We start from the raw sequence: 25,088 nt of genomic DNA on the forward strand, positions 1-25,088 counted from the left end.
GTTTTTTTTAGGCTAGGATTTATCAGTTCAGCAAACCAGTCAATTAGTTTAATACAGTACTTGAGGCTTGACTGAAAGAAGTAGCAAATAACAAAAGAACAGAAATAACCGGCAGAGATATAAGTCACACCTCAGAACTCATCTGCTCTACAAAGCTCTTGAAAGCTGCAGGTGCAGGAGAGAAGATGAAAAGGAAAATTTCTTACTTGCATGAGACCATTGTTAATAAACCACTATCGATAAAGTATACTGAGATATAAACTTTAATCATCAATGCCACTTCTACCCTATGTTCATAAACTTCTCCGAGTTCAAGTTCGTAAGCACCCCTGAACAGTTAAGGTAAGTTTGCATGTGAACTATCCTGCTTGAAATAACGAACGATTACTTTTAAATACCTCCTATCTCATTGTACTATTGAGGCTTGTTTCATACTATCAGTCCCAGTTCCTTTTAGATTACCAAACATTTATCACCACATTCATACATGCTTTCACTACGACACATTTTTAGCTGTATGGTATGGGGAAGGTAATTAAGCGACTCTGTACCCAAAGCCACACTTCAGCCCTGGAAACACTTCTGGCAGGCACGAAGAGACAAGACAGCATGATAGATACTCATCTGTGATTGGAAACCCGCTCTAGCAAAGCTTATCTTTAACAGAGTAACAACGCTCAATACAGCATCAACTTCTGCAATACAGGACGCTCACAACGCAAAGCAAAACACGTGCCCGCCCCGCGGCAAGGTGCCCGCTGCAGACCCTCTAGGCCGCCCCCTCCACCGGAGCCACCCCCCATCACCCCCGCTGCCGCCACAGAGCTCCCCCCGCGCCCTCTGCCTCCCCCCCCAGCTCCGGTACTCACACATCGCACCCCTCGCCAGGGCAGCGGCCCGGAAACCCATCCCCCCGCCGGGACCGAGCAGGCCGGGCCGCCGCCTGCCCCGGAGCCCACCACCCTCCCGCACCAGCGCCGGGCCGACCCCACAGAGACCCGCGGCGCGCGGCGGGGCGGGGCAAAGGCCCAGCCCGGCCAATGCGGCAGCAGGCGGGCGGCCGCGCTGCACGCCGGGAGGCACGCCCGCGCCTGCGCGCTGCCTGCCGGGAAATGTAGTCCTGGCGGCGGGACACCGGGGCGGGTGCCTGCGGCCGAGCCTTAGAGCGAGGGCGGCGGCACTTGCTGTCAACTGAGGGCATTTATCAGCCGACAATGGTAATAAACGTCGTTGTTATCTGTAAACATAGTGTTATAAATACACATAGTGCTACATGCTGCCACCCTAAAGAGCGGGCGCTGAAGGCCGCAGGTACCTCAGCAGCGAGAAGCCGTCGACGCTGTGCTGGGCCAGCCCGGCTGCGTCTGGAAAACCAGTTCCAGGAGCGACTGGAAAGACAGGACGAAAGACAGGACCACAACCCTGGTGCCCGGGCTGTGCAGCGTGCGATAAGCCTTATCGAACTGGGACTTTTTAAGGAGCCAAAGCCCACAGGGGCTCTGAGCATCCCGAGAGGGAGAGAAGGGGAATGGAGGCCCAGCTCCGAGATCACAGCGGCTCCGCTGGAAAAGGGACCTTGTACAGGCTCAAACACCACGTCAGCTGCTGCAAGTGTCGGTGCTGTAGGAGCTCCCGGCAGGGCTCCGAGGTAGCAGCCGTACGGCAGGTACTGGATCCTAATGGCAACCTGGACAGGGAAGAAGTTATCCACGCCCACGAAGGAACACGCCTCGGGAACGGCCACCCGGCTCAGCTGCAGAAGATGAGGTCCGCGATCCCGCACGGCAGCTTTCCCTTCCTGCCCTGGTGCTCTCCTCTGGTAACAGTCGCGGGGCTGCCACGCTCCCTCCTACCAGAGAGCAGCTCACCCGGAGAACCGCCCCGCGGTGCGGATGGGGCTGTTCCTCTCCTGCGCCGTTTGCTGACGGCGCTGCAGTCCGCCAGGCCCGCCCGCCGCGCGCGCCATCAGCGTAGCGCCCACAGGCGCAGCCGGCCCTCGCCTGCCGCCATGTTGGGTGTACACGGCCTGCACGCGGCGGCCGACGTCCAGCCCGCCGTCCCCGCCGCCCTCCTCCTGTGGGGGTGGCGAGGGCCTCTGCTCGTTGTTGGTTTGGGGGTTTTGGGGGTTTGTTTTGTTTTGTTTTGTTTTTTCCCGCCACGTCGGGCGTGGCGCCGCCCCCGAGAGGCGGTGCTGGTTCCCGCTTCCGGGGGGTGGGCGGTGACGCGCTCGCGGGTCAGCGCTCGCACCGGGGGCGGGCGGGACATGGGCTCTTAAAGAGGCGGCTCGGCTCAGGGCGGTTCGGTTCGGCTTAAGGGCGGCGGCGAGGCGTGAGGCAGCGGTGGTGGCAGCGGTAGGTATACGGCGCCCTGGGCGGGGGGACCAGCCGGTGGAGCCGGTCTGTGGCTGCCTCCCTGCCGTGTAGAGCCCTGCGTGAGGCGGACTTGGCTCCGGTGGGGCCTCTGCGGAATGGGACGGGATGGGGCGGTCCCGTCGCGACCGCGCTGGCTCAGTGGGTGCCGCCCTGGCTTGGCTGCCGGGCCCGCGAGTCAGCGCGGGGTAACGGGGCGGCCGGGACGCGGCCTGCTGCCAGTCCGGGCGGCCTGGGAGGGCCCCCCAGCACCCGCCACAGTCACGGGCTGTGCCCGTCCCCTTATTGCTGGGAGGCCTCTCCCAGTCCTCCTCTGCGAGGGGCGTCGGTGCCGTCTCCAGGTATTCTTTACATGCTTGGTGAGAGCACTTTGAATTGAGCCGGTAGTAGGGTACAGGAGAAGACCCTCCTCTTGTTACGCGTTTTAAACTTGCGTTATGTCCTGCTGCCTTTAGTAAGATGCTGTTGGGGTACGTACTAAGCATCAAGAGTAATCTGTACTTTTGTGCTTAATTGTACATCTTGATGCCCTTCGTACTTCTGGGAAGCTAATGAAGCGTTAGCTTTATGTTTCACTTTTTTCATTTTCCACTTTTGTTTCTGTTTTACACGACAAAGGTTATCAAATCAACACACAGGATTTGACACCCGAAGCAAATGACCTGAAGAAACTTTAGAAGTTTCTTTATGCAACTTCTCTAGCTATTTACCTTCCTCTTTTTTGCTCTCTTAAAAAGGGCAGTAGGTGCTCAGTGTTCAGAACTAAGCAGCTTGCTGTTGCTTTGCTTCTTCATAACCACACCTGATTCAGTGCTGCAGAGAAAACAGCTATGTAGAAAGGTGTTCAGGGACAAAGGAAAAAGCCTATGGTGTCAATTGCTTGATTCATTGACTTGAGCAATTCATTGCTTACAGACAGTCCATTAAGCAATCTATATGCCTGACCTCCCCTGCTCTCCAGCTTTTGAAGTAGCTTACTATATAGCAGAACTTGTGTCATTTGAAGAATGGAATCTGATACTGTCTGTATGTGGCTCTAGGGTTGATTGTTAATTTGTGTTGGCCAGTAACTAATCTGGAAGAGGTGTCACAAGGCTTTTCCAGGAACAAAATTGAATTGTTGAGTATAGAGCTGAATACACTGCACAGAGGAGGTGGCATTGCTAGCGCCTATTCTTTGCGCTGTCGCCGCTGTGCAGTGTGTTCAGGAAGCTGATAACAGAAAGCAGGAAGCATGCAGAGTAGTGTCTTGTTCTTGAGCCCTGGTCGCTTCCCCCAGGGTCACAGATGCTTTATTCATTTATCTTGTAGGCATAATTGTATGGAGGAATACGTTCTGGTGCTGATACGTTATACCACCCTGCATCAGCTGGGCTGAATTTCAGCTTACCAACAAGTAGGATAACTGTGTTAAGGGTTTTAAGGAAACAACACCTACATTAGTGATATAAAGACTTTGAAGGAACAAAAAAACCCAACCCTCAGTATAAATCCATTTAATTTGTAAACTGTTTAATTTTTAATCTTTGCATGAATGCACAGAACTTTCATAATTAACATTCACATTTTTCTAAGAATAGAGATTGATGAATTTTTCCATCTTTTGGGGAAGGCAACTGCTTGCTTTAAAACAGAAGGAGCTGGCAGGGTGTCCACGATCACCTGAGGCTGTACCAATTTGCTGATGGCTAAAAGTATATCTCATGAGATACTGGCTTTCAGTCAGCTGCTGCAACAGCAGAGTTATGACATATCTTAGTTCCTACCTTTGTGGTGAGATTACCCAAAAAGAGGCACAGGCTGCATTTCTCAATCATACTTCTAGATATATTGGTTAGTAGCTGCTATTTAAAATTTCTTCCCTGGTATGTATTTCAAACATCCAAGAAAAAACTAGTGAACTGGTAATTGTAGTATTTTAAGGTCTAATACTTTGGTATTCTTGCTAGTGGATTATGTTAAAAGGATAAAGTGTGTGTATTACTTTTTGATTTATCTGAAATGAAGGGGTAGTCAAATATAGTTATTTGGAAATAGAAAGGACGGAATCTTTGTTATTGTGACTTTATAAAAATGAGTAACTTGAACATATATGCATGAAAGCTTTCCACTGAACTCTAAGTTTAGTTCATGACTACTGGAAACTTTCACTAGATTTTGAAGAGGAAAACGACGTGAAGATGTAACCGTGCAATCTTTCTAGAACACTTTGTAGGAGTTATGTGATTTTCATTCAGAGCTTGGAAATAGCTCTTTTGAGAGAAAGAAATTATTCTAGAAGGCAAACAACCGTACGGTTTTCACATTAAAGACATAATCATATACCAACCTTCAGCTCTCACAGCTATTGTCTTCCATGACCAAAAGTATTATGCTGGTTTCTTCTCTCACTTTATTTCATACTCACAAGAAAATTGGGGACCTCATACTTATTCTCCATTTATGGAACTAGGCACCAAGGCACAGCCTGCTGTGTGTTATTGATGTTATCAAAATACCTTTAACAGGAAAAAAAGGAATGTTTGTGCTTAACTTCTAGTTTAGAGTTGTCAGTGAAGGAGGAAGAAAATTTTGTGATAATGATTAGAAGCATAACTTGATAGAGAAGGGGCTAAGTTCAAATGGAGGACCCCCCAGATGGTAAGGAATTCATTTATGATATTTAGCACATGTGATGGATGTATGTGATGGAGATTTCTGAAAGGCATTCAGTCTGTCAGACACAAAACTGCTGCACGTCAGCTGGAGATGGAGGACAAAAATCTTATGATTATTCAAAGTGGGTTTGTGAAAGCGCAAGCAATCAACAATTTCTTGGTCTGGTGCAAGTAGACCTGTCTGGTTTAAGAAAACTTGTCACTTTTGACAGCGTCTCCCTGCCTACAGTCCTTTCCAGATGTGCACTGTAATTGCAGTTGAGCAAGCACTCATTAGGCCTTGTGGTGCCCTGCAGTTGGTTTAAATTCACAAAGATCAGTAAGACAAAAAATTCTTAGGGGTTTTGAGTGCTTTGGATAGCACAGCCTGAATATGCCATGACTGTCACAAAACAAGGAAGTTTTCTTTTTTTCTAGAACTAATAAGCCTTAGAATTGCTTCTTGGCTAGTGCTGAAGAAAAGCATATTCAAACAGCATGTAAATTGCCTGCTATAGCTTTCATTACCTTGGAAGTGTTTTATAAGCCTCAGAAGATTATTGGGATTGAAAAACCCTTGAAAAGACTGTGCAACCTCACAGTTGTAATGGCTTTTGAAACTTGTTTACATTGGAAACTTGAGTGTTGGCATAAATAGCTGGCATCCAGTTTACAAGTAATTCTGAATGAAAAAGAAAACACTTGTAAGAAAAACCCTTAGCAGTGCAGAGGAGTATCTCAGACTAATGACAGAGACAACAAATAAAGATTTCATGTTCATTTTTTACTGTGTGCTCTGGGAAGACAAGTGGCAAAGATGACTCTGTTGTTGCTGGCTGCTTAAAACCGTACTTTGATCTGGAAGCTCTGTTGATTCAAATGCTTTATTTCTTCCCTGAAGTTTTTAATGTGCCTATTGTTGGGGAATCTCAGCCAGGGTGCTGCTGTTGAATAAAATGATACTGTCTTAGCTTTTTGATCACAAGCAGATAATTTAACTTGGAGACTTATACATAGACACTGTGGGTATTACTAAGACTGGATTTGCTCCTATTGCACTCAGGCTTATGAAAGTTATGGCTTGCCAGGTGTTAGCTCTCAGTTCAGTAGTTGGGGTTAGGGCAGAACTCTGATTAAATACTTGTGAACGATCCACCAGATGTGGTAATGTGAGCAGCACTTTCCCCAAATGAAAATTTGCACTATAGTCCCATGGGATCACCCTACTGCTAATACAGACATAGCTATAGCTCACATCAATCTGTGTCACCTTCCAGTTTTTTAAAGTTAGACAACCTACTAAAATGCTTCAGCTGCTATAAGGGTGTGTTGATTAACCAAATTAAGATCTCTAAGCCAATGATGCTTTGAATGGGTCTGGCACCATGTTAAAACCAGCCCAAAAGGGCCTGTCATGTCCCTCATTCTGTTGCAGGAAATACCTTGAGGTTTTAAACAGTTCTGTAAAATTGCCTTTTTTGTGTCTTTTCCTCAACCTTCTCCAACATAACAACTTCACATAGGAGAGTGTATTGCAGCTTTTTCAGGGTTTTTGGAGCCATGACTAAATGCATGGTAAGTGGAAAAGTCTGTGCAGACATAAATTTATTTCCCTTATCTCATTGTTCCTCTTGTCCAGGGGATAGAAGTAACTTAAGTCTAATCCATCCTCAGCTGGCTTGGACCATAATATCCTAAGTTTAATATGCATTAAAGTAGCAAGCTTATGGGATGGTTTAGCACAATATGAGTAGTCTTGTGAAGAGATAACATCTTATCTAAAGCTTGTGGTTGGAACTGGAATTTCAAAGAACTTTTTCTGACCCCACAATCTCCGAAATAAAACATGGCTGAAAAGACAGATTCTTATGATTTGAAGACCCTGTGTTTATTTCCTTGGTGCTCTTGTTTCTTGATGAATCTTCCTTTTTTACAAGACAGTGATAGTTAAGGTGAGCGTGTTGTTATCTTTTAAGTTTCCTGGTAGAAGATTTTCATGAGGCCTGTTACTTCAAGAAAGTATTATAATAGCAAGCTTAGTTCTGCATTGTCTGTAGGTGCCGGGTTTTCCTATGCAAGGGGTAGAGGGGTAGTTGCACTGAAATGTGTTTAACTTCAATACTTGCGGTCTGGTAGCTGAGTAAATACTGCAGAGTACTCTTTGTATCAAAAAGTAAATACAACTGATATTACATCCTTCTTTAAAGGAGTTCTACTTTGTACGTAGGCACATTAGTTTCTTGCTTAAGAGTTACCACTGGGAGAAAACAAACTAAAATAGTAGAATGTTGTTGTAATTATGAAGTCTTTGTAGGCTGTCTTCTCTCTTTCTTTGGTTACTTTGTGGCTAGGATTTTAAAAATGGTAGGAGAGGGAAAGCAAAGAAAATAAGACATGAAACACTGATATTAAAATAAATGCTTCCTTAGCAAACATTACATTATAATAAAATACATGCTAGGAACACTTCAGCTATATCAGGTATTTTCTTCCTGAATATTTTGTCTTTATTGGAGAATCTTAATGTGTTGGATATAAAATCATTTTGTCATGTACCATTAACTTAAGAGCTGGATACCTCAGTGGGTGCTTTATGATTCCTAGGCAGAAAGATAGGGAATGAGTATCCTGTATGTATGTATACTGTGTTCTGTCAGAATAGCCGAGCTATTAGTTCAGTACTGAGCTATTAGTTCAGTACAAATGGCCTCATTTTGGGTGTTCTAACTTCTCCTTTAGAAATATTTTGCAATAAAGGCACCTGTTATGTTCCAGCTGTTCCAGTTAGACATGCAGCTATCAAGAGTGCTTCTCCATCTTTGGAAACAGGCTTTTCTGGAAATGTTTGGTCTCTTCTCAATTACTCCTGTGTGCTTTTTTGGATGTTATCAACTGCTGTGTGGTGAGAAGTCTGTTACTGTCCAGGGAATGTCTCTTTCTATTCTGCCTCACAGGACTAACTTCCTGTGCAGAGCTACTGTAAAGGTTGTGTGTGTGCTTACAAAAGCGATGCTGACCAACTCAGCTGTACAAATTAACAGGCATAAAACTATGGCTTTTGGGAGTCTAATGCATCAGGTTTCAGTGTTCAGCATTAAATATTGTAACAAAACCAATTCAAAGAGCATGCTGTCTTGTTTTACATAGCTCTAATGGCAGTGGCTGAAAAGTGAAGTGGGTAAGCTTGCTGGGAAGTCTAGAGAAAGAAAGGTTCTGTCACTCTTTTCAGTGACGTAAGACCTCGAGAAGTGAAAGACCAGCAAGGAGCTGTACCCTGTTATCTGTGATGAAAGATTGTCAGAAAATTAGTCTCTTAACCAAGTGTTCTGAGTGGTTTTATTTAGATTCCTCCCACATAGGTCAGTTACCCTAGCAAGTGTGAACTGAGCACATGAACATCAATTCAGGTTATGTTTTCACCTCACAAGAGACAGAACACTACAGGTGTCCAGCTGTGAGCATGAGAAGATAAGCACATGCATATCTCAGCTTTGAGGAATCTTGGAAGTAACTTTTTTGCTCTGTGTTACAGGTGTCTGCTATATAGAAGTATTTTTCCTTCATATTTTGCAGGTGGATTTTTTCAGTGTTAGGTCAACTCATAAACAGTTTTCTCATTTTAGGGGGAAAGTGAGAGGAATGCTGTGTGTTTCCATAGAACTTCTTGCTGTCTGGCAGCAGAGTTGTTCAGGAAGCTGTGAGCAAGCTAGGGGAACGCAAAGCTTCTCTGTCAGCTGTTAGAACTGGTAGATTCAGTGGCAAGTGCTTGTGTTTTCAAGCTGTTGTCTGGTGTCAGATGCAACTTCAGACACTTTCTGGTTTAGTGTGTTATTACTAACTTATTAGTGTCAAATAATGGATTGTTAGTTCTGTAGTGAGCTAATGTAAATAGGACTAAGTTGGTGGGGGGAATAGTTTGATAGCTAATAGTACATGGAGTAGCTCTTCATGTAATTGCTATGTCTTTTCATGTAATTACTATCAGATTTCAACATGGTGTTATCTTTCATAGGACTTTATTAATATCGCAGTTGTCAAGCCCAGGGTGAATTTAGTATAGTGTACATGAGTTTCAGTCCTGAAGTTAATTCATGACTGTCAGCTTCCAGTAATATGTTACCTTCCAAAATGTAACACCAAGATTTACTAGTTTGGGAGTTGGAAGTACCGACTGTTGTCTCCTTCCTTCTCCTTTTTCAGTCTCACTGCAGGTTGGTTTTCAATCGCTTCTCTGTGCACTTCTAGTAGCACAGGAGAGTGTTGTGGCAGTTTTGAGTAAAATGTAAAACTCAGTATCTGGCCTGATAAAGTATACATTCTTTCTTTAGATTTTGTGTGCTTTCTTGACATGAAGGTAGTGTAATGTATTTGCAAACATCTGTTCAAAGATAAGAGTCTTATTACCCATTAAAGGCTTACTTTTCTAAACAAATCCTTCTTATGCATGTTTGAGAATGTTGTCATGCCCTTGTCTCAAAAGCCAAGAAACTGTTACTGTATTGTGTAGTGTTGGCTGCAGTATGGCTTTTGGGTAACTCAAATCCAGCTCCTGAGCTAGGGTTGCACCATAGGGCCAGTAGTTGTGCTTGTGCTGGTATGTGAATTCCTGGGTCGCCTGAACCCAGCTGCAAAGGGAAGCAGGACACCAGGGCTGCTGAAAAAGAAATCTCCAGGTCACTCTGGGATTACAGCTGCGTTTCCGGCCCTGTTCTGCAATTACAGTGGGATTCTTGGGAAGCTGTTGTATTCACAGGGTGGGGATATGATATCCCTTTTGCTCTCCAAGATGAGATGTGTGTTTTATGGCTCCAAGCTGCAGAAGTACCTGACTGTAAAGTAGGGAAAGGCTGGCCAAGCCTGCAACAGTCACAGTAATCCAGATACTGCTTGTTCAGTGCAACTATATAATTGAAATTTCATCCAGTTTCTGAATATTAAGCAAATGTGAGATCTTCACCCAAAGAACTAGCTTGATCATGAAAGCGCTCAAACAAATGAATTTCTAACAATTAAGACTAAACTGTGATGTGATGTTTCAAAGCTTTGCTTGTGCTTTTGCTTCATTTGTTTCAAAGCTTTGCTTGTGTTTTGCTTCATTTGTTTCTCAAGGACTCCTGACTCCTCAACTGTTTCCTTAGGTCTCTTTGTCTATTTAGGCAAGATTGAAATGCTTGTTAGGCTCCCTATGTAAATCACTGATAGCAGACTCAAGGCCCTCAGTGGACACTTGGGCAACTCCTAGAATGAGATAAGGGGGGTTCGAACAAAGAGACACAGAGACCCTATTACAGGGAAACTGATTTTGCTGACTTAGGAGGGAGGCACCTGGACTTCACTTCACAGCGCATGCTCTGGAAAGAGGGTCAACTAGCAAACAGTGAAGAAGACTACTTCCTCCCCCGACCACCGAAGACCCTCACCCTATTTTCACTACACATGCCCAACTATGCAAATGAATTCTGGGAACTCATTATCATAAGACACCCCTTTCTAGGAACTCTAATGAATATGATTTGTGTATATGTAAACTGATGTTCCTTACTAATTCTTGGGAGCCCTTATGGTGGAGAATCCCCAGGGTGACTCCAGCACTGCTAATAAAAGAATACCTGCTTAACAGTTATATTGGATTCTGACTGTTGAGTTAATTTTTTTTGTTTCAATCTCATTTTCTTGTGCTTAATCTAATTTGGTGAAAATAGGTCCTTTCCCCCCTGTCCCTCCTTTACCAGTCCTTACCTGTGCAAACCAGCTTGAAGGGCATTCCCAAATTCAAAGTTGGGACTGAGCTGCCCTAAATAAACCTCATGAAAGGAGCTTAAATGTGTGAATGAAAAGATAAGTCACTGATTATATCATAAAATTGAACTACTGAACTGAGCTATTAGGGGCCTTGTGTGAGAGTATCTGATTTCTTTTTTAAAATGATAGCAAAAACTAACTTGTGTTGACAGCTGCTTAAGAAAACCTCCGAGACCCATAGTCTGAGGCTGAGGAGGTGTGTTAGGTGCTAAAGACCAGACCTGCTTGAGTATAAATTGTGAAGTACTTCTGCTGTAAGGGATTGGGTGTCTTGATTTCAGTTCACTCTCAGAGGTATGTACACTTCCTGCAAAGAGCTGTGAACAGCATCCATTTTCTAGCGAACAGCTGGGTGAACCTGCATGAATTTGCCCTCCAGAAAGCAGTTACTAATGTTATGTCTTCTAAAATACTGATCTTGCAGGGAAAAATGGAACAGTTCTGTTAGTCAAGCAGGGTGTTTGGAGTGATCTCAATGGATAATGTGAATTTAATTGGAAGCTGCTCATGTGAAAGAGCAAGGATTAATCTAAAGTTAAGGGGAAAATACATTTTTAAAAATAATCTTATTGCTCAGTTTGTGCTGTCTCATTAAATTCTTCTATAGCCTGGGAGCTCTGTTTTGCCATTGCTAGGAGTGCTGTCTTTATTACCATTCTTCCAACAAGAATGTAGATTCTTAGCTGTGAAAAACCTGGCTATGATAAGAATACGCTTATTGATGGGCTTGCCTTTTTCTCTTGTGTCTTCAGACAAAAATATATCTCCTGCTTATAGCAAAAGTTAAATTCTGGTGTGTTGGGACTTCAGTTATGAAAATCTTGATTTATCTTTATTATGAGAGAGGTCGATTTGAAAACCTTTGCTAGAGTTGCAGACATAGCATTAAAAACTTCTGCAAATCCTTTTGTATTTGAGGGATGCACCATACCATAAGAATGTCTATTTCTAGAGTGCTACTGGAATCGTTTTAAGTCATGCTTGGTCTGAAAGTGTTTCCCCTTCTGACTTTTCTGTTGAAATCCTTCAGAGGGAAGGGGAAGAACACTTAGTTTATGCTAGTAATTTAAATGCCTTAATTTGTCTCTGGATTACTGGGTAAACCAATGTGCCTTTCCAGTATGGAGAAGCTTTTTATTTTAAGACTATTTCCTGATTTTTTTACCTTAAACTAACAATAGATAGAATTTAAAAAACAAAACAAAACAAACCCCAAAAAACAAACAAAACCACCATGTTTAGGAAGCTGAGTCTTGGAAAGGAAACTATTCCACATACTGATTGTTCCTGAATTTCTTTTAGCTCCTCAGTTATGTCATATTGGCTGAGTAATTCTTAGTGCCTAGTAGCCTTAACCAGGTGTACTACACAGAATGAAATGCTTAGGCTTTTCATTCTTTGAACAGTTTTCTCGTTTCAACTCAAAATACTGATAAAAGGATAGTTCTGATGCTTAACTGATATCTCTTATTACAGGGGGGAAGTTTCTCTTTAACGTGATTACTTGCAAGTAATAGTTCCTCATCATGGCTGAACTATCGCCTGAAGAAATTCAGCTGAGGGCCAACCAGGTCACTGATGAGGTAAATATTGTAGGAAGCCATCTGGGATTACAGTATTTATCTGCCAAGATTACAATATCTTCTAAAAATAAAGTCAGTCTAGGGTAGTGATTCTGCAAAGGGTATAGCTGAATGTTTCAAACTCATGTTACTTGGTAAATACTAGAGTGAAGACTACTCCTAAAAGTAAGAATGAATTTAAACTTCTGAATTGTAAAGTCACCTACTTGACTGAGCACCCAGTCCTGATTACTGAGACAGTGCAGGCTGGGTACTTACAGTGTTTGTAATCATGTTGATACTTCATGACTTCTTTTAACTAAAATTGATTTGAATATTTTTTCTTTTATAATGACTTTCCAATGGGATAAGCAAAGTACCAGCAAGTACTAAAAACCAAGGGTTTACTAACTACTGAAAAAAAACTCTAATGCTGCCACTGTGGCTGTGTTGTAGTGTGTATTACATATGGACAGGCTGATGGACCTTTGTATACTAGTTGCCTTACTGTAATTAACTGGTAAAGACGACTTTCATACACTGATACATACTTACTGCTAATGCACACATTTTAAAATTCTCTTTCTAGTCTTTGGAAAGCACAAGGAGGATTCTTGGCCTGGCCATTGAGGTAAGGAAAAGCTTTTGAATTCCCTGGGTATTTATTAATTTAAGTATAAGAATCATCATGTTGACTATCACAAAGTGATCTTAATCACTTTTTTGTCTTTCTCAAAGTTTTTTTGACACACACTTCATTATTACAAGTTGCTGCTTTAATTCAGTAGTAGAGTTGGAATGACTTAAACCTAATGTTTTTCACATTGTATCAGATCACAGAAGGATCAATATCCTTTTTACTTGTTTTCCTCCTAAGCAAAATGGCCTAATCTCCAAATGCTACAGATCGGTTATAAAAAGTTTTCTGTGATGATCAGTTCTGCCTTTGGCTGCTGTGTCACTTGACTCTCATAACATCTTTCATTTGTCTTTTAGCTCATTTTGCCTGTGAACAGTGTGAAAATGTCCTGCTTTGAGGAGAGTAGGGCTCAGTTGGGTGGGGTAGTAGAAGGTAGGGCTGGTTTTGGTTCTAAACAAAAGTAGTACACCTTACAATGTGTACATTAGTTTTAACTTTAAAGGTAGTTAAGTATGATGATGAAACTCTTAACACCCTTATACATTACTTGAAACAATCTGTATTTCTGGTTTTTCTGGGTGACATTGTATGAGGCATCTGTTCTTCTACACTGTTATGGCTTGCATGCCCCATTGTAAAAAGGACTGAAAGCTTACTTGTGATACTGTAAAGTCAAAAAACAGTTGGTAGAGAGTAAGATAAGATGGCTGATAGTCAGCTCTGGTAGACTTAACAAAGCTTAACTGGTTCAGCAAGACAATTTTGCTAATCTTTGATATGCCAAAGACAAATGAGAATCCAAGAGACTGGGCAGTAATGCCTTCAAAGCTAATGCCCAGACTTTTAGTGCTGAAGACTTGAGACAATTTATTGTGAGTGTGAGAACACTAAAAAATAATCCAATAAATAAGGACCACAAAGTGTTTGGTCACTACTGCTTTAGAGCCTGTATCACTGTCCATACAGTAGCAGGCTGCTGTGGAACTGAAGATACTACTATTATCAGTGAGGTGTTTGAATCAGCATAGCCTAATGAATACCTCTAAGACACAAATGTTAAGAACATTTAATGAGGCAACATAATTTCTCTTGGTATCGTAATTTGGTGATTCATAGAAGTTAGAATAGCTCCTTCCATAGACAGTTCTATGCTGCCAGTTTACAGTAAAGCATGGGTGCAACTTGCATGCTGAAATCAGGACTCTGAGCCAGCAAAGAGCTGTGCTGTGGTGTATTTCTCCCTGCTGATTTCTTTTGCTTGGTTCTAAAACCAGCGATGGGCTATTCTTTCTGATCTCTTCTGCTGAATTCTCAAGAATGGCTTTGCAGGCTTTGTTTTGCTTTCTTTTATTCTGGCTTCCAGGACTAAAGGCCTTGTCAGCCCTATTGAAGGGCATAGGGATAAAGAATGAACTAAATGCCACTTTTCAAAACAAGGCACAACTAAGTTTACTTTTTAGTTTTGGCATTGTCATAGTTCAATCTGAGTCTTATAGTAAATTTTATCATCTTGTTGTAATGTAGAAAAACCTCACAAAAAACCCTCTAATTGAGATAGTGTAATAGCTGAGATTATCAGCCTGACATAGGATCTAATTTAAAATTTAGCATAGCTTTGCTACAGAAGTTACTCCTAGCACAGTGTTTTAATATGAACTTGGTTGGTTTATCAAATTTACTATAGAGACCTTGTGATTTTGCACTGCTGTACTGAAATCTGTTTTTATATCTGCAAATAAATTTCTTCCTGCAGTCCCAGGATGTCGGCATCAAAACTATCAGCATGCTGGATGAACAGGGAGGTGAGTTCTTCCTTTTTCTTCTCTAACACTAAAAATCAGTTTTATGACTGTAAGAAAAAGGATTATCATTCAAGAGTTATTAAAGGCTTATTAAAGACTACTTGTGTGACAATGAGATTTAAAAATTGGCTATTCCCATGTTTGTAGTATTTAAGAGGTCTTAAAGTAGTTGAGAGACCGTGTTAATTAGTGTGATACAGCTCTGCTACAGAAGCACTTACTTTCCACCATAGCATGAATGTAACTGCATTTATTGTAAAAGCAGCAACTCAAGTGCTGCTCTAGGGATAGGGAAAATATTTGTAATGTAATAAACAAAACTTATCACTTAATCTTTCTTAAAAATAAACAAAATCCCAGAAGGCAGGAAAGAAGAAAGGCATTAGCCTTGATATAAAGATAGAACACAAACTTGTAAATTCATGCTTGAAAGAAATGTTAATATCCCACCCCCACCTTCCCCCAGTCCATGTTTATTCAAGTCACTTGTTTCTCTTCTAGAACAACTAAATCGCATAGAAGAAGGCATGGACCAGATAAATAAGGATATGAGAGAAGCTGAGAAGACACTGACAGAGCTCAACAAATGCTGTGGTCTCTGTGTCTGTCCTTGTAACAGGTCAGTTAAATTGGTACTTGGGTCTGAAGTTCTAGAATATGATCTCTAATAAAAGAGCTAATTAAAAAATGCTGAATCTCTAGGAAGGTTGACTGGTTTGGTTTGTAGAGGTGAACCCTTTTGAAATTGTATGAGAATAGCTAAAGCTTACTTGCATCTAACCATATATTGTGCCCCTTTCACTGTAAATACAGCTGCTGTGTAACATCCTGCACAATTGTGCCCTAATCTCCTTAAAGCTTATATTTAGTAGAATACTACCAATGTCCATACATGAGACCAAACTGGACTGCAGATAACCGTATGTAAGCGCTTGTCTGTTAGAAACTTGACTCTGAAAGTCATTTTTTCACAAAAGTACTTTTGTACTAACTTAGAAGCAAGAAAACTTGTGCTTTGGAGAAGGAAAGCAATACTGGTTCTCTAGGCTTTTAAAAAATGCTTTAGGAAAGAGAGTAGGAAAACAGATATTGGTGTTAAAGCTTTAATGTTTCACTAGTGACTACATAAATTCTTCCAGACATGCTTCACAGTACCTTTGTAACACTGTTATTATGGCTACCATGTCCAAGTCAGTTAAGAGTAATCTAATCTTTTGTATGGTGCTTGATTTATACTTCTAAACAGCCTAAACAATGATCAGAAGTCAGTATTACAAGGAAAACAGTATTTATTTTCTGGAGTTGTGCTAGCTTTTTCTGTAAGCAGCAAATGATCAAATTGTATGAATTGGATGTGATCATAGTTCTTTCAAGTGAAAGAGAAATGAGTTATTTTAAGAGTGACCACTGAAGTGAATAGTGTGTATGTTCATTTTTAGCTCTTTAGCATGAGCAAAAAGACCTTATGATTCAACTGAGAGATTGCAGTAATTTAGGTAGAATTTCCTTGGCGTAGCAGAGTCTTGATTATCCAACAGAATAATACTTTAAGGATTGTTTAGCATAGATATGAATGTGGCTTCTAAGGCTGAAAGTCTTAAAGCTTTAGTACCTTGAAAAGGCAGATAGTTCTGTGCTGACCTCTGGATAGGATGTGCTTACTGCTTTATATTAGTTTTGTCAAACTGATGGACTCTGAGCATTTTGCCACACTCAGTCTTTGTTTTCTGTAGTTGGCGGTCTTAGTTCACTGAAGCTAAGCAGCTTTTTGACACTGAGCAAGCTCAGAATTTATGAACTCTTGTGGCACTCCAAATACACAGTTAACAATAAAAGAAAGAGTCCTGTACTGAAGTGGGCAGTAATGTGCAGAAAAATCTACTAGGTAAGTAGAGGACGATGAAGAAACTGTGAATGCCTTTCACATATCCACTGGCACATCAGTGTTTCTGTCAGTGTGAGGTTTTTGCCAACCAGTTACTTCCAAATTTTTCATTTTTTTCATAAGGCATAAAGCTACATCAGAACACTTGCTGAATTAAATACTGCTTTTCTCATTTCTCCTAGGCTTAGATTGTTTATAAAAGCTCTGTGAAAACACAAAATAATTGCAGTACACTAATGTAATCTATGTACTAATAACAATTAATAACCTGTTTGCTGGTCTTTACTATTCTTTCTTCTCCATTCTCTCCTAACACTGATGCTTGCTTTCTAAAAATGAAGACTAGGATAAGAAGCTGTATTCACTTAACTGGTGAAAGCGGATTTTAGGACAAGGTCAGTCTTATTAGTGCAGATGTGTATTTAACTATCCGTCTGAAGTGATGCTTCCATTGGATCTGTGCTTGCACATGCATGATGTCTGCATGCAGGTCTCCTTGTCGCTGTGATGTATTGTAAAACTGATGTGAATAGACAATGTCCATTACTGTTGAGTGTATTGGCTGTGGAAATGTTGGAACAACTGCTTGAGCCCTTGCTGGTTTGATGGGTAGCATGAGTTGCCTTACTCTTACAGAAATGAAACATGAGAAAAGTGAATGTATACTAATTTAAAAAACATCTCTTAAATCAGGTGCTGAGAAACTTTGTTCTTAACTGTGCTTAGTTTGAGTAACAAATCTGTTTCTAGCTGTCTGCTTCAGATGTGCAAGTAGTTTTCAGGCTGCTTGTTTTTGTTCAGTAAGTTCCTCAGTTACCTCTGGCACCTAAGATTTTGCTAATCCAGAAGCCAAGCATAAAAAGCTCTCCTGCTGTTGTGGCTTTAGTATGAATGAGATTAAAATATAATGCTTAATCTAGTTGCAGTAAACCTAAAGAGATTTTTCAGTCTGTGTGTATGGACAAGGACCTAGAATTGACTAGTCGAGGTTTCTTTAGGGTTCTGCTGGGTGCAACAGTTCCATTATGAACTGAGAAATTAATCCATTTCTTCCCCTTGATGTATTCATACTAGATTACTTTTCATAGGGTCTGACCTATGAAATAGTTTCCCATTTCGATTACATAAATGCCAGAAAAATGAGGGGAATGCTTCATTACAGCTAATTCCACACCTCTTCAAATGTGAAACATCTGTGCTACTGAAAGGCACTATAGACATAGAAATTGATTACCTGTAATTGTAAAGTTAGGTGTACTGAAAGCCGTTAGAGATTTCCCTTCACAGGCTTTTAAAGAAGCAGAAAAGTGGCAGTGGAGTCTGGATTGCCTAGTTTAAATGTGAAAATGCTAGCAAACAAGGTGAACACGAGAATATTCTTCTCAAAACAGGTTCTTTAGCATTCATGAGAATTGACACCAGTTCAGATCAATTATTTTTCTGTTATATTTTCTTCCCCTCTTGCTTTTGCGGGTCTGATTTCACAGAATCATCAAGTCTGGGAAGGACCTTGTAGATCATCCAGTCCAACCATTAACCTAACACTGACAGTTCCCAACTACACCATATCCCTAAGCTCTATGTCCACACGATTCTTAAACACCTCCAGGGATGGGGAGTCCACCACCTCCCTGGGCAGTCCATTCCAATGCTTAACAACCTGTTCTGTAAAGAAATGCTTCCTAATATCTAGTCTAAGATTTGTGAGATTGCTTCATGTCAGTGTGCTTTCTTTAATTTTTTTCCTCTTCTGAATTGTGTGGTAGAAGTGTAATGGTAAGTTGGTTTGTTGCTTTAATGGAATTAGTACAACTGAATTGCAGAATGAAGGAGCTATTTAAACATGGTTGCTGTTATTTCAGAATCAAAATAAACCTGAGAAACATTAACTTTAAAAAGAAAGACTTGGCAACAGAAAATGTTTCATTAAAAACCCATAGAGATTAATGGCTTTCTTGCATAGTGTAGCTATTTGCATTTGAGAGAGTTTTCCTCCATCCCCATTTCTTCCCTGAGAAGTAACTAATCCTGACTCTAGACTAACTCCTGATGTAAATGCAACTATCTTATGACAGTGTAAGGTTTCCTGTTACTGTCATAAGCTTCCCCTCTTTGGTAAATTTTATTACTGTAAGGAAATTACTGTGCTTGTATTAATGCTTAAGACCAAATTAATCACTGTCCCTAGAGTAACTCAGTTGTGTTTGTACTATCCCAATATAAGAAGCTCTATTGTATAGACAAGGCTTTGTCTATACAAAATATAATCTCAGGCACTAGACAAATGTTTCTGAAAATCCTAGATTAATACAGAACTCTAGTCAGGAAGCCATATTTTTGATGTAGCAGTTCAGATTTCTTATTTTTACGGAGTAGGACGAAGAACTTTGAGGCTAGCAAGGCATACAGAGCAACCTGGGGAGATGGAACAGAAAATTCAGCGGATCATGTGATTTCCATGCAACCAAGAAGCTTAAATCAGCAGCAGCCTCAGACTTCTGGAGGACCAAGTGGTGGATATATTACAAGGTTTGCTGCTTCGTATTTCTCAGTCTCACATCCAGAAGTCTTTAAGTTACCAGTTGCCAGCTTTTCAGATGTGTTTTAGCTGAAGTTGCTAATTAGTAAGGTTTTTTTACCACTGCTTGGAGGAATTGTTACTGCTTGGAGAGGAGATGGCGGACAGCGATGCTTTCAGTATTGTAGTGCTCATCTCTTTTCATAGTGGTGGTATTATCAGTCTATTTCTGGATGTGAGGACTATAGAACTTAGTGCTCAATTATTGAGGGGACTGTTAAAAATATCAAGGACTTTTATTGTCATAAAGCCTATTTGAGACAAACTCAAGTCTTTAACTTCCTCTGGTAGCTGTTATTTTAAATTCTAAGGCTATTTTTGTAATAGCAGCTAGCTTAGCACCTTAATTTGGTGGGCTGCTTGCATGGAATACATGGGGTTTTAAAAGGGGAAAACCATACCTTGGCTTGAATACATTGCCTGCCAGATAAGTGTATGACAAAAAATTTCTATTAAAGTAAATTTAGGGTAGGGAAAAGCAAGTTCTTGATTCTTGGAAACATTGTCTTAATTATTTGAACAGGATAACAAATGATGCCAGAGAAGACGAAATGGATGAAAATCTTGCTCAAGTGGGAAACATTCTTGGAAATTTGAAAAACATGGCTTTGGATATGGGCAATGAGATTGATGCCCAGAATAAACAAATAGACCGAATAAATGTAAAGGTAGGTGTCAAAGGTGTTCTCTACCTTCAGCTTAGAGGTTGTAACTGAGAAGTTGTAAGGAATGGGCTCATGGTCCTCTACCTGTATTTGCAGTAAATGTGCATTAAGATTATACCATCCTCTAAGTTTCAGTGATTTGAACAAGAGCTGTATCTTGGTGTTTGGGTATGTAGCTGAAAAATCAAATGCTTCAGAGTGTTAGGAAGCCTAAAAATACAGCACAGGTCACTGCTTGCTCTGAAAACAACTAAACTTGATTGGATCAAAAGGGCATCTATTGAAGGTATAAGTGGGAGTTGTTGATTGCAGGGAATTGGTATTGTTAACAACAGCAAGATTTTTCTGGAGTTCTTAAAGTCACTAGAATCATTGAATGTAAAATAAAACACAGGTAATTCATTGCCCTAATTCTTGTGGACAGGTTAATATTGGAGCTGGAAGACTGTAGAACAACAGGTTTTGTAGGTGCACAGGGACATGGTCTGCCCTCATCTGTGCATGAAGCGAGTCATAGCCAGTAATGCCTTTATTTTACTGCTTTAAAGATTAACTTCCCAAAACAGATGAATCATATAAATATGTTTTGGGGGGTTTTCTTTTAGAGGGCAATTTAGGAGGAAGTTAGCCATATTTTAGAAATCCCCATATTCTGAAATGAATAGTTCTTTTACAGGCATCCTGGTTAAGAAAGGCAATGAAAGCTTTAATGAATAGTGTGTATTAAAGATTTTAAAAAGCAGAAGTGAACACCAATTGCTGTAAAATTATAGAATTAAGACAAAACAGGAAGTTAAAGATATCACTGAAATGCCCAGTAGGGTTAAAAGCAAGAGGAATGGCATTTTCTCAAATATATATAGCTAGTCTGACATAAATGCTGGTTGTGTCTATGTTAGCATCTCAATTTTGTCTAGTAACTCAGGGGTATTAACTTAGTATTGGTAAGGCAAATCAACATGATCTTATGGAGGATGCCTGAATTGTCTTTCCCTATTCCCTGCAACTGCAGATCTGAGGAGATTATCAAGTCAAACATTTCAAAGAACAGAAAATTTAATTGGAGTTTAAAATGAGCTTATAAAGTGGACTGAAAATTGCCTGGTCAGATAAACTCCAAGTGGGAATTACTGGTTTTAGCAGTAGTGTTTCTGGTAGTTTTAAGCACCTGTTTTGGCTGGATGCTGTTTTAGTGGTCTGAATCATCTTGCTGATGAAGTCTTACTATTAATATCATGTAAACAAGTTAGAATTGGTTTACCAAGCAGCAATAAAAATGAAAGTGCAATTCCTGGCTTTGAGACTGGCAGTCTGTCTCAGGATATTAATCCTTTTCTGCTTTTAAATCTAGTGAACAGTGTGGAAACCAAATCAAAATGTTGAGGGTAAATCTCCAAAGGACAGTATCATATAAAGAAACAAAAAGCAGTAATAAGCTTAACTTCAGAATAGAGGTGGTGCTTTGGTTTTTAATTTTTTTAATTCCAACTAACCTGGGAAATATGTAGGCTTGACTGTTATGCAGGACTCATAGTCTGAATAAACCCCTAATAAAAGTTAGTTAGTGGCTTTTTCTTAGAAAAAGATCTAGTAGCAATGTGTTTCCAAAGTGGTGTTAACAGGTTAGTCTCACTTTTCTGTAGTAGGTTCCTACCCTTCCCCAAACCTTGTCCCAAAGGGCAGGAAGGAAAGAACAGGAGGAAAGGGCTTGAACTGCCAGTGTTCTCTTTCCAGCCCATGGTAGTGTGAAGGTGTGAAATGGCAAATATTTGGCACAGGTAGAGCTTCTCAGGGGTTCTACTCATGGTGAGGGCAGAGGCTAGTTTTGTGCTTATTACCCCTCCTACATATTCTCCAGTGCAGGCCAGATAATCAGGGAATTGTTTTGAAGCTCCTTATCGTAACTTTCAGTAAAAGTGTATTTTGACACTTGTTCAGCCTAGATGGTGTGGCTGGCTTGTGATGTCTTATAATAGTAAAACCATTAAAATGCTTTTCTTACAGATACCATACTGTTATGACACTAGGACGCTGGAGGGTGTGTGGATGAAAAACAGGGATTTGCACTAAGCAAAATAATTCTAACTTCATGCCCATAGGTCACCAATGACTATTATTTCTAGACCATAGCAATAAAGCTGCTCTGTAGAGGTCCTTAAGGTGTCTAAACACTTGAAGAGAGGGAATTTTTATCCCTTTGTTCCATAAATATTCCTTATGACTGGCTGAGGCAAGCTGGTGTATGTTTTGAGGGTCAGCTGAAAGCTAAAAGGTATTTCTTTTGATTCTGTTCCTGCTAAAATTGACATCATATGCTGGCTAGGGGGAAAAAAAAATTACTTCCAGCTTATAAAAGTTGCTCCCCTCTGTCTACCACAATGATGATAATTATTCAGAAGTTCATGTCAGTTTAAACTGTTTTGCATGAAGTGCGCAAATGACCTATGAATTTCTCTTTCAGGCTGATACAAACAGGGAACGCATTGAGCAAGCCAACATCAGAGCCAAGAAACTAATTGACAATTAAAGCCTGCTGTCATTGTTCAATGACAGTGTCTCTCCAGCTGCAAACCACCATATTCATGGATCTGTGAAACTTCTCCTATTCTGAAATAAGAGGGGCTGGGAAAAATGAAGCAGTACCCTTTCTATAGGGATTAATTTTCTTGATTGCTTCATGTAAATGTGGCCTTGACTCCAAGAAAGCAGCCAACATAACTCCTCCTACTCATCTGCCTTCACTTTCTTTAAATTGCTCAGGGCTAAAAGTGTTAGGGCTTTGAGAATCTTCTTGCATGTTTTATTCCCCCTCCCAGTCTTTTTTTTTTCCTGCACTCAAAATACAGTCCTTTATTGAACAAGCAGGGTAACCTGAATTCACAGTTGTGGGAAGTTGGAGAGGGCACTTTGCACTGTTTGAAATACCTCAGAAGTTGAGTGTCTTCACTAAAATAGGGACTTGGTGAATATTGTCTGAGTTGTATCTCTAGCAGGCTAACCATAGTTTCACAATCCAAACCACATGATTGGCTTGAGGTTGAGTTTGTGGATTACAGAATTGAAGAGGTCCACTACTTACTAGTTGTGGATTGAGGGCTTTGAAACACTTCCTAACCACATGAACTTTAATTTAAGGGTAATGGGAGGGATATACAGGTTTCCATTTCTTTACTGTAAATCGACATCGGTTTGGAGGTCCTGACTAGGAAATCATGCTGCATTGTTCTAATGATGTTGTGTGTATATAGACCTGATCTAAACCCCATGCACACGTGAGTAGAAGAAAATAACACACTCTCTCAAAAGTATTTATTTGATGGAAAATTTTATGCCCCTCATCTAAAAGGTAACTTTTAAGTGTTTGAATGATGCATCTTAACTGTAAGAAACTGAGCAGAGGAGCATGCAGCTTTCTCACATACCATATCAGATTCTATTTTGGCCAGTTTTCACTGGAGTTCAGTTTATGCCCTTCTCCAGTGCAAAATTGTGACTGAAATCTGGTGCAGGGTTTGCTCTTAGCAGTGACTTTAGGGCAGCTTCTTAAACCTTCTGAAGACAGAAGCTTATTATGAGATTTCTTTGTCACAAGTCTGGAGGAAGCAATACCTATTTAAGAACTGTATGCTAGTTCTAAATAAACTAGTTCTAAATAGATTCCTGACTGGTTTATTATTGCAGACTTTGGGACTGGCAATAGGAAATAATTGTATGTCCAAGTTGCTTGCAAGTAAAATGTTCCTGTTCTGTTGCAGAATAGAGGAGTTTCTGACCAGATGAGGTAAAGATCTCTTCCTATGAAGAAAAACATTTTGGTCTTACTATAATATCAGATATATTCCCAGGATTTTCTTGAGTTTTTTGGGGGGAAGTAAATTGCAAGTGACCTGTCTAATGCCACCCAGCAATATGTTATGTCTGTTTTAAAGGTGAAAATGATGCTTTGCGCTAACCTGTGATACTCAGTGTTGGATGGCAAAAATCTTCAATTGGAGGAATAATTAAAACTAATAGCATTATGGGGTGTGTTTTTGGAAGGGCAGGTCACAAGTATCCTGTAGCCATTAATAATGAATCCCAGGGCTAGAGAGATGACACTAATCTGCTGAAATATAAGACAAACAGTGGTAACTGTTTTGTCTTTTTTGGTAGAAACACAGTCAGTATTACTGGTATACTCTCAGTTTGTTCCCAGGACAACTTGATATTTAAAGGAAAAAAAAAAAAACCCAAACAAGCCTGACCAAAGGATGGAGCTGCTGCATGGGATAAATAGGCCAGTGGTAGCCTGTCTTATGTGAATAAGGTAAAGTTGTTTTGTTTTTAGGGGACTGGATACTTCAGTAGTGTGTGGTGGCTTATGTCTGGTTTCCATTAATTGGTAGGAAGCTAATGAATTTTAAAAGCTCATTATCTACCCCATTTGTGTACTTAGAAGTAGCAAATAAGTACTTTTAAGAACATTGCATAATAAATTTCTACCAATCACTTGCATGGGAAAGCATAGAGGACTTGTATGTTGGGGTTTTTTTTCCATTTTACAATCTCCAGGTTAACTGAAGTAGTATTTGCTGCTGGTTGTGAAAGTATATGTTATTTAGTTATGATTGTCTCCTGGAACAGAGGACTAAAGTGGTTACCTTATTCATCTTACAACAGTGCAAACCTGCTCTGTAGCATCTGGACATTCCAAACATTGGAATGTGGGTTTTTTTTTTTCTCCCTTGCCATTACAAGTCCATGTTCTTGACTTCCCTGAGCTCTAACAACAAATTAGCATGTTGGCTGAGAGAATGCTGTGATTTTTATATCAGAATCATAATATTGTGATGAATGCCACACAAGGAAATAATTTCTGAGACTCTTAAGCTCGAGTGTTAGCAGAATATCAATACTATTTTCTGATGCAGCAAGAGCCAAATCCGTGAGGGAGTTGGTGCCTTTATGTTAGTGAACAACAGAGTCTGCTGCTTGGATTGTCTTACTGTTGTCTTTAGAATAGATGCTTAATTTCCATATCTGTGGAATGGAATCAACACTTGTACATCTTTGTATTTCTGAATGCTATTAAGAATGAAGGTTTACAGTTTCTGCTTTTGATTGTTAAACTATATATTGTGCACAAAAAATACATACTTTTATAACTGAA

The 25,088-nt window shown here is 40.5% G+C and overlaps 2 protein-coding genes across 6 annotated transcripts in view; one reads left to right on the forward strand and one right to left on the reverse strand.

Annotated features, from left to right (window-relative positions):
• ZNF106 (zinc finger protein 106) overlaps positions 1-1,370 on the reverse strand; it is a 42,211-nt gene extending 40,841 nt beyond the window's left edge. For 3 of the 4 annotated variants that reach the window (XM_074824210.1, XM_074824207.1, XM_074824208.1), the window contains exon 1: positions 870-1,015. The gene's annotated coding sequence lies outside the window, so the exon portion shown is untranslated. Of the gene's footprint in view, positions 1-869; positions 1,016-1,315 lie in introns of those variants that run through there. The other variant, XM_074824209.1, reaches the window with a different exon arrangement.
• Positions 1,349-25,088, forward strand: SNAP23 (synaptosome associated protein 23). Of its 2 annotated transcripts, none has more exons than XM_074824213.1 (8): positions 1,349-1,767; positions 12,284-12,390; positions 12,959-13,000; positions 14,763-14,811; positions 15,313-15,430; positions 19,073-19,225; positions 19,798-19,942; positions 22,401-25,088. In XM_074824213.1, the coding sequence occupies exons 2-8, from the start codon at positions 12,334-12,336 to the stop codon at positions 22,464-22,466; spliced, it is 630 nt and encodes a 209-aa protein (XP_074680314.1). In that variant the 5' UTR covers positions 1,349-1,767; positions 12,284-12,333; the 3' UTR covers positions 22,467-25,088. The 2 variants fall into 2 exon arrangements, with proteins under 2 accessions (XP_074680314.1, XP_074680312.1); XM_074824211.1 differs by lacking the exon at positions 1,349-1,767 and adding an exon at positions 2,245-2,351.

The sequence above is a fragment of the Strix aluco genome, chromosome 4 (assembly GCF_031877795.1).
Source record: "Strix aluco isolate bStrAlu1 chromosome 4, bStrAlu1.hap1, whole genome shotgun sequence".
In the NCBI taxonomy this organism is placed as follows: domain Eukaryota; kingdom Metazoa; phylum Chordata; class Aves; order Strigiformes; family Strigidae; genus Strix; species Strix aluco.

Coding starts and splice junctions, on each gene's coding strand:
- SNAP23 (XM_074824213.1), top strand. CDS start 12,334: ATGGCTGAACTATCGCCTGAAGAAATTCAGCTGAGGGCCAACCAGGTC. Junction 13,001..14,762: donor TTCTTGGCCTGGCCATTGAG/GTAAGGAAAAGC, acceptor TTCTTCCTGCAG/TCCCAGGATGTCGGCATCAA. Junction 14,812..15,312: donor CATGCTGGATGAACAGGGAG/GTGAGTTCTTCC, acceptor TTTCTCTTCTAG/AACAACTAAATCGCATAGAA.